Genomic DNA, 11,600 nt, shown 5'->3' with positions numbered 1-11,600 from the left:
TGTCATACTGTACTGTTAGTATTAACAGATACATGTCATACTGTACTGTTAGTATTAACAGATACATGTCATACTGTACTGTTAGTATTAACAGATACATGTCATACTGTTTGTATTAACAGATACATGTCATACTGTACTGTTAGTATTAACAGATACATGTCATAGTGTTAGTATTAACAGATACATGTCATACTGTTAGTATTAACAGATACATGTCATACTGTACTGTTAGTATTAACAGATACATGTCATACTGTACTGTTAGTATTAACAGATACATGTCATACTGTACTGTTAGTATTAACAGATACATGTCATACTGTACTGTTAGTATTAACAGATACATGTCATACTGTACTGTTAGTATTAACAGATACATGTCATACTGTTAGTATTAACAGATACATGTCATACTGTTAGTATTAACAGATACATGTCATACTGTTAGTATTAACAGATACATGTCATACTGTACTGTTAGTATTAACAGATACATGTCATACTGTACTGTTAGTATTAACAGATACATGTCATACTGTTAGTATTAACAGATACATGTCATACTGTTAGTATTAACAGATACATGTTATACTGTTAGTAGTAACAGATACATGTCATACTGTTAGTATTAACAGATACATGTCATACTGTACTGTTAGTATTAACAGATACATGTCATACTGTACTGTTAGCATTAACAGATACATGTCATACTGTTAGTATTAACAGATACATGTTATACTGTTAGTAGTAACAGATACATGTCATACTGTTAGTATTAACAGATACATGTCATACTGTTAGTATTAACAGATACATGTCATACTGTACTGTTAGTATTAACAGATACATGTCATACTGTACTGTTAGTATTAACAGATACATGTCATACTGTACTGTTAGCATTAACAGATACATGTCATACTGTACTGTTAGTATTAACAGATACATGTCATACTGTACTGTTCGTATTAACAGATACATGGCATACTGTACTGTTAGTATTAACAGATACATGTCATACTGTTAGTATTAACAGATACATGTCATACTGTTAGTATTAACAGATACATGTTATACTGTTAGTAGTAACAGATACATGTCATACTGTACTGTTAGTATTAACAGATACATGTCATACTGTTAGTATTAACAGATACATGTCATACTGTTAGTATTAACAGATACATGTCATACTGTACTGTTAGTATTAACAGATACATGTCATACTGTTAGTATTAACAGATACATGTCATACTGTACTGTTAGTATTAACAGATACATGTCATACTGTTAGTATTAACAGATACATGTCATACTGTTAGTATTAACAGATACATGTCATACTGTTAGTATTAACAGATACATGTCATACTGTTAGTATTAACAGATACATGTCAGATACTGTCATATTAGTATTAACAGATACATGTCATACTGTACTGTTAGTATTAACAGATACATGTCATACTGTTAGTATTAACAGATACATGTCATACTGTACTGTTAGTATTAACAGATACATGTCATACTGTTAGTATTAACAGATACATGTCATACTGTTAGTATTAACAGATACATGTCATACTGTTAGTATTAACAGATACATGTCATACTGTTAGTATTAACAGATACATGTCATACTGTACTGTTAGTATTAACAGATACATGTCATACTGTACTGTTAGCATTAACAGATACATGTCATACTGTACTGTTAGCATTAAGAGATACATGTCATACTGTACTGTTAGCATTAACAGATACATGTCATACTGTACTGTTAGTATTAACAGATACATGTCATACTGTACTGTTAGTATTAACAGATACATGTCATACTGTACTGTTAGTATTAACAGATACATGTCATACTGTTAGTATTAACAGATACATGTCATACTGTTAGTATTAACAGATACATGTTATACTGTTAGTAGTAACAGATACATGTCATACTGTACTGTTAGTATTAACAGATACATGTCATACTGTTAGTATTAACAGATACATGTCATACTGTTAGTATTAACAGATACATGTCATACTGTACTGTTAGTATTAACAGATACATGTCATACTGTTAGTATTAACAGATTGTCATACTGTACTGTTAGTATTAACAGATACATGTCATACTGTTAGTATTAACAGATACATGTCATACTGTTAGTATTAACAGATACATGTCATACTGTTAGTATTAACAGATACATGTCATACTGTTAGTATTAACAGATACATGTCATACTGTTAGTATTAACAGATACATGTCATACTGTACTGTTAGTATTAACAGATACATGTCATACTGATAGTATTAACAGATACATGTCATACTGTACTGTTAGTATTAACAGATACATGTCATACTGTTAGTATTAACAGATACATGTCATACTGTTAGTATTAACAGATACATGTCATACTGTTAGTATTAACAGATACATGTCATACTGTTAGTATTAACAGATACATGTCATACTGTACTGTTAGTATTAACAGATACATGTCATACTGTACTGTTAGTATTAACAGATACATGTCATACTGTACTGTTAGTATTAACAGATACATGTCATACTGTACTGTTAGCATTAACAGATACATGTCATACTGTATGTTAGTATTAACAGATACATGTCATACTGTACTGTTAGTATTAACAGATACATGTCATACTGTACTGTTAGTATTAACAGATACATGTCATACTGTTAGTATTAACAGATACATGTCATACTGTTAGTATTAACAGATACATGTTATACTGTTAGTATTAACAGATACATGTCATACTGTACTGTTAGTATTAACAGATACATGTCATACTGTTAGTATTAACAGATACATGTCATACTGTTAGTATTAACAGATACATGTCATACTGTACTGTTAGTATTAACAGATACATGTCATACTGTTAGTATTAACAGATACATGTCATACTGTACTGTTAGTATTAACAGATACATGTCATACTGTTAGTATTAACAGATACATGTCATACTGTTAGTATTAACAGATACATGTCATACTGTTAGTATTAACAGATACATGTCATACTGTTAGTATTAACAGATACATGTCATACTGTTAGTATTAACAGATACATGTCATACTGTTAGTATTAACAGATACATGTCATACTGTACTGTTAGTATTAACAGATACATGTCATACTGTACTGTTAGTATTAACAGATACATGTCATACTGTTAGTATTAACAGATACATGTCATACTATTAGTATTAACAGATACATGTCATACTGTACTGTTAGTATTAACAGATACATGTCATACTGATAGTATTAACAGATACATGTCATACTGTACTGTTAGTATTAACAGATACATGTCATACTGTTAGTATTAACAGATACATGTCATACTGTTAGTATTAACAGATACATGTCATACTGTTAGTATTAACAGATACATGTCATACTGTTAGTATTAACAGATACATGTCATACTGTACTGTTAGTATTAACAGATACATGTCATACTGTACTGTTAGCATTAACAGATACATGTCTGTACTGTTAGTATTAACAGATACATGTCATACTGTACTGTTAGCATTAACAGATACATGTCATACTGTTAGTATTAACAGATACATGTCATACTGTACTAGTTAGTATTAACAGATACATGTCATACTGTTAGTATTGAAGGAGCAGTACTATAAACGGTTCTAGCGTCTCTTGGCCAGACTAAAAACTTGTGTATTTTCTGAACTCCATTTTGCAGCTCATGTAATCCTCATAATGGACCTGCCTTCAGTTTGAATTCAGGAAGTGAAATGAAAACTGTCCATTGTTCTCTATGAAGAGTGTTTTTTTTAAATCACTCTTTTTATTTTGGATCCACTTTAATGACTTGACTGAATAGAACTGAATTGACTCTGACTCTGTTACAGTCATTGATAGAACAGTCCTGTTGCACTTCACTACTGTCCCATCTGACCATGAGTCAGCATCAGGCCTAATGCTATACATTGATTTGTTTTGTGATAAGTTGTTTTGTTTTTTAAAGGCCCAGTGCAGTCAGAAATATGTATTTATATTTACTTCCACACTATGAGGTTGGAATAACACTGTGAACATTATCATAAATGTCATTTTTAGTGTAAGAGTTCTTTGAATATACTGACATTTCAGCCTGTTTTGGCAGGATGGAGTTTTGGCCTTCCGCGGTGACATCACTATGGAGTGAATTAGTTAATAGACCAATAAGAAAGAGAGTTCTAAAACCCCTCTGCCAATAACAGCACATGTTCAGTTTCCCCCTCCCCACTCAGACCACTCCCAGACAGACCTAGCTAAATTGTTGCTTGAGAAATTGCCCGTTGTTGAGAATCTACTTTTTGTTAATTAGTGACCATTTTAATTTAAATCACAGTAAGGTACTTCATTGTTACCCAGGAATGATTTGATATTGACATTTAAATAAAAAACAAATTGGACTTTTTATTTTTTTTAAATATTGCTTTATTCCTAAATGAACTTTTATATGCCAACAGTGTTTCTCATGCAGTATAGAATCAAGCTGCATTCTGGGATGTATAAGCTACTGTATTCTCCAGTGATGTTTATAGTCCCCGTGATATCTACTATCTCCATCATGCCATCCTTGCTGTGTTGTTCAAAGGCTCACTGCTCTGCGTCTGATGACAGGGTTAGATCCCGACTCTCCACACTTCTCCTAGAGTGGCACACTTCTCCTAGAGCGTGCTCTTGCACACTTCCCGACGTGCTCTTGCACACTTCTCCTAGAGCGTGCTCTTGCACACTTCCTGTCATCGAAACAGACAAAGGGAACCAGTCTGAGTCGAGAACCTCAGGGAAATGGACATTGTTAGAGAATTAAGGGAAGAGGATCACTGTCTGGAATCATGTGTTTTATTAAAAGGTTTTGAATGGTTGAAGGATCAATTATAATGTGTGATATTATAATAACCAATAAAGTTGTGTGAAATAAAGTGAATATCTGTAGTTATTTATGAAAAGAGCATAGCTGGTGATGTGAATAAAAACCCACAATTATATAGGTGTCCTTTATCTCCTCATAATAACCCCTTTATATAGGTGTCCTTTATCTCCTCATAATAACCCCTTTATATAGGTGTCCTTTATCTCCTCATAATAACCCCTTTATATAGGTGTCCTTTATCTCCTCATAATAACCTCTTTATATAGGTGTCCTTTATCTCCTCATAATAACCCCTTTATATAGGTGTCCTTTATCTCCTCATAATAACCCCTTTATATAGGTGTCCTTTATCTCCTCATAATAACCCTTTATATAGGTGTCCTTTATCTCCTCATAATAACCCCTTTATATAGGTGTCTTATCTCCTTTATCTCCTCATAATAACCCTTTTATATAGGTGTCCTTTATCTCCTCATAATAACCCCTTTATATAGGTGTCCTTATCTCCTTTATCTCCTCATAATAACCCCTTTATATAGGTGTCCTTTATCTCCTCATAATAACCCCTTTATATAGGTGTCTTTTATCTCATCATAATAACCTCTTTATATAGGTGTCCTTTATCTCCTCATAATAACCCCTTTATATAGGTGTCCTTTATCTCTTTATAATAACCCCTTTATATAGGTGTCCTTTATCTCCTCATAATAAGCCCTTTATATAGGTGTCCTTTATCTCCTTTATCTCCTCATAATAACCCATTTATATTGGTGTCCTTTATCTCCTCATAATAACCCCTTTATATAGGTCTCCTTTATCTCCTCATAATAACCCCTTTATATAGGTGTCCTTTATCTCTTTATAATAACCCCTTTATATAGGTGTCCTTTATCTCCTCATAATAACCCCTTTATATTGGTGTCCTTTATCTCCTCATAATAACCCCTTTATATAGGTGTCCTTTATCTCTTTATAATAACCCCTTTATATAGGTGTCCTTTATCTCCTCATAATAACCCCTTTATATAGGTCTCCTTTATCTCTTTATAATAACCCCTTTATATAGGTGTCCTTTATCTCCTCATAATAACCCCTTTATATAGGTGTCCTTTATCATAACCCCTTTATAGGTGTCCTTTATCTCCTCATAATAACCCCTTTATATAGGTGTCCTTTATCTCCTCATAATAACCCCTTTATATAGGTGTCCTTTATCTCCTCATAATAACCCCTTTATATAGGTGTCCTTTATCTCCTCATAATAACCCCTTTATATAGGTGTCCTTTATCTCCTCATAATAACCCCTTTATATAGGTGTCCTTTATCTCCTCATAATAACCTCTTTATATAGGTGTCCTTTATCTCCTCATAATAACCCCTTTATATAGGTGTCCCTTATCTCCTTTATCTCCTCATAATAACCTCTTTATATAGGTGTCCTTTATCTCCTCATAATAACCCCTTTATATAGGTGTCCTTTATCTCCTCATAATAACCCCTTTATAATAATAACCCCTTTATATAGGTGTCCTTTATCTCCTCATAATAACCCCTTTATATAGGTGTCCTTTATCTCTTATAATAACCCCTTTATATAGGTGTCCTTTATCTCCTCATAATAACCCCTTTATATTGGTGTCCTTTATCTCCTCATAATAACCCCTTTATATAGGTGTCCTTTATCTCTTTATAATAACCCCTTTATATAGGTGTCCTTTATCTCCTCATAATAACCCCTTTATATTGGTGTCCTTTATCTCCTCATAATAACCCCTTTATATAGGTGTCCTTTATCTCTTTATAATAACCCCTTTATATAGGTGTCCTTTATCTCCTCATAATAACCTCTTTATATACACTACCGTTCAAACGTTTGGGGTCACTTAGAAATGTCCTTGTTTTTGAAAGAAAAGCACATTTTCTGTCCATCAAATTGATTGAAAATACAGTGTAGACATTGTTAATGTTGTAATTGACTACTGTAGCTGGAAACGTCTGATTTTTAATGGAATATCTACAGAGGTGTGCAGAGGCCCATTATCAGCAACCATCATTCATGTGTTCCAATGGCACGTTGTGTTAGCCAATGGCACGTTGTGTTAGCCAATGGCACGTTGTGTTAGCCAATGGCACGTTGTGTTAGCGAATCCAAGTTTATAATTTTAAAAGGCTAATTTATCATTAGAAAACCCTTTTGCAATTATGTTAGTACAGCTGAAAACGGTTGTTCTATTCTGGTTAGAGCCAGTTTGCGTTGTTCTGTGAAGGGAGTAGTACACAGCGTTGTACGAGATCTTCAGTTTCTTGGCAATTTCTCGCATGTAATAGCCTTCATTTCTCAGAACATGAATAGACTGACGAGTTTCAGGAGAATGCACATTGTTTCTGGCCATTTTGAGCCTGTAATCAAACCCACAAATGCTGATGCTCCAGATACTCAACTAGTCTACAGTTATATTGCTTCTTTAAACAGCACAACAGTTTTCAGCTGTCTGTCTGCCTTTCTGTTTGCCTTTCTGCCTGTCTGTCTGTCTGTCTGTCTGTCTGTCTGTCTGTCTGTCTGTCTGTCTGTCTGTCTGTCTGTCTGTCTGCCTTTCTGCCTTTCTGCCTTTCTGCCTGCCTTTCTGCCTTTCTGTCTGCCTTTCTGTTTGCATGCCTGTCTGTCTGCCTTTCTTTCTGCCTGTCTACCTGCCTGTTGGCCTGTCTGCCTGTCTGCCTTTCTGTTTGCATGCCTGTCTGTCTCCCTGTCTACCTGCCTGTTGGCCTGTCTGCCTTTCAGTTTGCATGCCTGTCTGTCTGCCTTTCTACCTGCCTGTTGGCCTGTCTGTCTGTCTGTCTGTCTGTTTGCATGCCTGTCTGTCTGCAATTCTGCCTGTCTGTCTGTCTGTCTGTCTGTCTGTCTGTCTGTCTGTCTGTCTGTCTGTCTGTCTGTCTGTCTGTCTGTCTGTCTGTCTGTCTGTCTGTCTGTCTGTCTGCCTTTCTGTCTGCCTTTCTGTCTGCCTTTCTGTTTGCATGCCTGTCTGTCTGCCTTTCTACCTGCCTGTTGGCCTGTCTGTCTGTCTGTTTGCATGCCTGTCTGTCTGCAATTCTGCCTGTCTACCTGCCTGTTGGCCTGCCTGTCTGCCTTTCTGCCTGTCCGTTGACCTTTCTGTCTGTGTGCATAAAGGAGCACTCTTCAGAATTGTAATTATGCCTTGACAACCCTCCTTCCACTTCAGCGCCAAACATGGTTGGTTTTTGCTCAGCGTTGGTGGTTGGAGACACTGCATGCACTTGGCAGATTATGAACAAATGAATAGGAATGCCTTGAATTTGAAGCAGTTTAAACGTGTTCGTGAGAATGTGAGAGATTGGGTGAACACCTAACCTAATCCTCTTAAAAGACTGCAGGTATTATGCTGAGCCGTGGAGAGGTGTGAGCTGTCATCCTGCGGTGCGCCCTTGTAGCCGCTCACCAAAAACTAGAGTCAGCATCTCTCAACCAATCCCTTTACCGTAGCGCACACAGCTGGAGAGACCTCGCGTCTAGAACACCTCTATCACAACAACTCAGCGATTAAAGGTACGTTTTTATTAACAATTGAAAAAGGGTTAAGTTTGGTTTACAGATGTTCTACAGAGAAGGGATTTCAGCTACAATAATCGTCATTGACCTTGTGGAAGCCCCGGATACTTGTCAATGACTCCATATCGGGCACTGTTTCTTGCCTGGAATTTCCCCACGAAATTCAGTTAAATGTATCATTATTTTCGTTTCTTTAATTTTCACCCGACCCACCTGGATACACACGGGAAAATGAAATGGTTGGTTGAACGTTTGGAATGAATCATATCGCGTATGTTGTCTCGACTAGAGGAGCGCATATCAGCACGTTCATGACCCGCGCACGTCAATGAAAAGTAGGGCCCCACATAATGATATTTTCTACTTAATTCGCTGTTGTTGTTTTTTAAATTGTCATTTGTACATTAACTACATTCGCTGCATTTCATTACACGTGTCATTTAATCTGTGCAGCCCTTCGGAGAGCAGAGTACCTGCAATTATGTAGCCATAGTAACAGGTGGCTGTATCCCATCCTCCGCGCTCCTGCGACTCCCTTCACGTGAACGCGCGCCCTTATAATAAACCCTTCTAATACTCCCAGTAGTGTTTTTATTCGTATTTTATTACACTATTATGTCAAATGTATGACGTGAGTTTTGCATTGTAGTCTAAACTGAGTGAATTATCTATTTATTTCCCCCTTTTTTCCATATATATATTTATAGTTTGGAGCTGGGACATCATGCCAGGACTATGACATTAAAACAGACTATGCTGAAGATGTGTGCTGACCGCTCGCTGAACTGCATTATTTGGCTAACTAATGCTACTGGACCTGTTCCCATAAGCCTAACCATGCATCTGACACGGGCCTAATAATCCGCTGTGGGAATCAAGACCACTCTGGCAGCGGTGAACAATGCATTTGCCACAAAGACGGAGACTCAATCGGAGTCGCATCCTCTTCTTCCTCTCTGGTGTGTTACTGTGCTGCGTCTACACCGTGACGTTCAAGGCCCGGCTGCAGGAGCCACGGGTGGCCCGCCAGGCCGCTGCAGAGGAGGACCCTGGGACAGCACTCCCAGAGGAAGGGGGCGGTGGTGATAGTAGTAGTGTTCTGGAGGTAGACACACGAGAGGTGGTGACCTCTAACCTCTCTAGCCTAACAGAGAGCTATAACGATGACGTCATCACCAGGGCTCCGACTGTGCTGGAGGGGGATGACGTCATCGTGATCACTGTCAACAGGACGGACATTAAGCACTGTATCTACGTAGAGGACCCTGAACCTGAGCCTCCGACTGAACCTCCTCCTAACACCACCACCTCCCCGGGTATCCCTGGAGAGGTCCCCCACAGGAAGGGAGAGTACCCAGAGGACCTGTTCACAGTGGACCAGAGGAGGCAGGGCTGGGTGACCCTCCACATCCTGGGCATGGTCTACATGTTCGTCTCCCTCGCCATCGTCTGTGACGAGTTCTTCGTCCCGGCGCTCGGCGTCATCACCGTGAAGCTCGACATCTCCGACGACGTCGCCGGGGCAACCTTCATGGCTGCAGGAGGCTCCGCCCCCGAACTGTTCACCTCTCTGATTGGCGTGTTCATCTCCCATAGCAACGTGGGCATCGGGACCATCGTGGGGTCAGCGGTGTTTAACATCCTGTTTGTCATCGGGATGTGTGCCATCTTCTCCAGGGAGATGCTCCACCTCACCTGGTGGCCCCTGTTCAGAGACGTCTCCTTCTACATCATAGGTAATAATAATATCATTTGACAGATAATAGGTAGAGAATAGTAGGTTTTTCCAGAAATCCCGGTTTGGAGACTCCCGGAATCAGGAGGGAATAAACAGGACATCTGGAATACTCCCATCCCGGATTTCTGGAAAACCTGGGAATTTTGGGGGAAAGTACATACTTTAAAAGGTGCTTACCTTGGAGCCAACAGTCGATCCCATTGAAATGGGTTAATTGCATCCTATAGTTTTCCCCTTATAGTGAACTATATAGGTACATACACTCAGAGAAAAAGGTGCTATCTAGAACCAAACAGGGTTCTGCGGCTGTCCCCATAGGAGAAAACTTGTGGGTTCCACGTGGAACCCCTTTCCACAGAGGGTTCTACATGGAACTAAAAAGGGTTCTCCTATTGTGACAGCAGCAGAGCCTTTTTTGCGCTCTGGCCAAAAGTAGTGCACTATATAGGGAATAAGGCTCTGGTCTATAGTAGTACCACTATATAGGGAATAGGGCTCTGGTCTATAGTAGTGTACTATATAGGGAACAGGGCTCTGGTCTATAGTAGTGCACTATTTAGGGAATAGGGCTCTGGTCTGTAGTAGTACCACTATATAGGGCTCTGGTCTATAGTAGTACCACTATTTAGGGAATAGGGCTCTGGTCTATAGTAGTACCACTATATAGGGCTCTGGTCTATAGTAGTACCACTATATAGGGAATAGGGCTTTGGTCTATAGTAGTACCACTATATAGGGAATAGGGCTCTGGCCTATAGTAGTACCACTATATAGGGAATAGGGTTCTGGTCTATAGTAGTACCACTATATAGGGAATAGGGCTCTGGTCTATAGTAGTACCACTATATAGGGAATAGGGCTCTGGCCTATAGTAGTACCACTATATAGGGAATAGGGTTCTGGTCTATAGTAGTACCACTATATAGGGAATAGGGCTCTGGCCTATAGTAGTACCACTATATAGGGAATAGGGCTCTGGTCTATAGTAGTACCACTATATAGGGAATAGGACTCTGGACTATAGTAGTACCACTATATAGGGAATAGGATGCCATTTGGACTCATGCTCTCCTCTCTCCTAGACCTGATCATGCTGATCGTGTTCATCCTGGGCAACACTATCATGTTCTCACATTTCTTGCCCTCCTCCTCTTCCTGCCCCTCCACCACCTCTCCCTCCCCGTCCTCCTCCTTCCTCCTCTACCTCCTTCTTTACCCCCCCCTCCTCCTTCCTCCTCCCCCTCCTCCTCCTTCCTCCTCTCCCTCCTCCCTCCTCTTCTTCTCCTTCCTCCTCCTCCTCCCTCTCTTCCTCCTCCCCCTCCCTCTCTTCCTCCTCCTCCTCCTCCATCATAG

At 38.6% G+C, this 11,600-nt stretch overlaps 1 protein-coding gene across 1 annotated transcript in view; it reads left to right on the top strand.

The window, feature by feature from the left end:
* The first annotated feature begins 8,452 nt into the window (after nt 1-8,452).
* Nucleotides 8,453-11,600, top strand: part of LOC124024578 (sodium/potassium/calcium exchanger 1-like) — a 43,402-nt gene continuing 40,254 nt past the window's right edge. Inside the window, exons 1-2 of the mRNA XM_046338479.1 lie at nt 8,453-8,506; nt 9,217-10,245. Coding sequence (XP_046194435.1) covers nt 9,411-10,245 — 835 coding nt within the window. The 5' untranslated portion in view covers nt 8,453-8,506; nt 9,217-9,410. The remainder of the gene's footprint in view (nt 8,507-9,216; nt 10,246-11,600) is intronic.

This window comes from Oncorhynchus gorbuscha, unplaced genomic scaffold (assembly GCF_021184085.1).
Source record: "Oncorhynchus gorbuscha isolate QuinsamMale2020 ecotype Even-year unplaced genomic scaffold, OgorEven_v1.0 Un_scaffold_1929, whole genome shotgun sequence".
Taxonomy (NCBI): Eukaryota; Metazoa; Chordata; class Actinopteri; order Salmoniformes; family Salmonidae; genus Oncorhynchus; species Oncorhynchus gorbuscha.
This window is presented reverse-complemented; position numbering and strand designations above follow the sequence as displayed.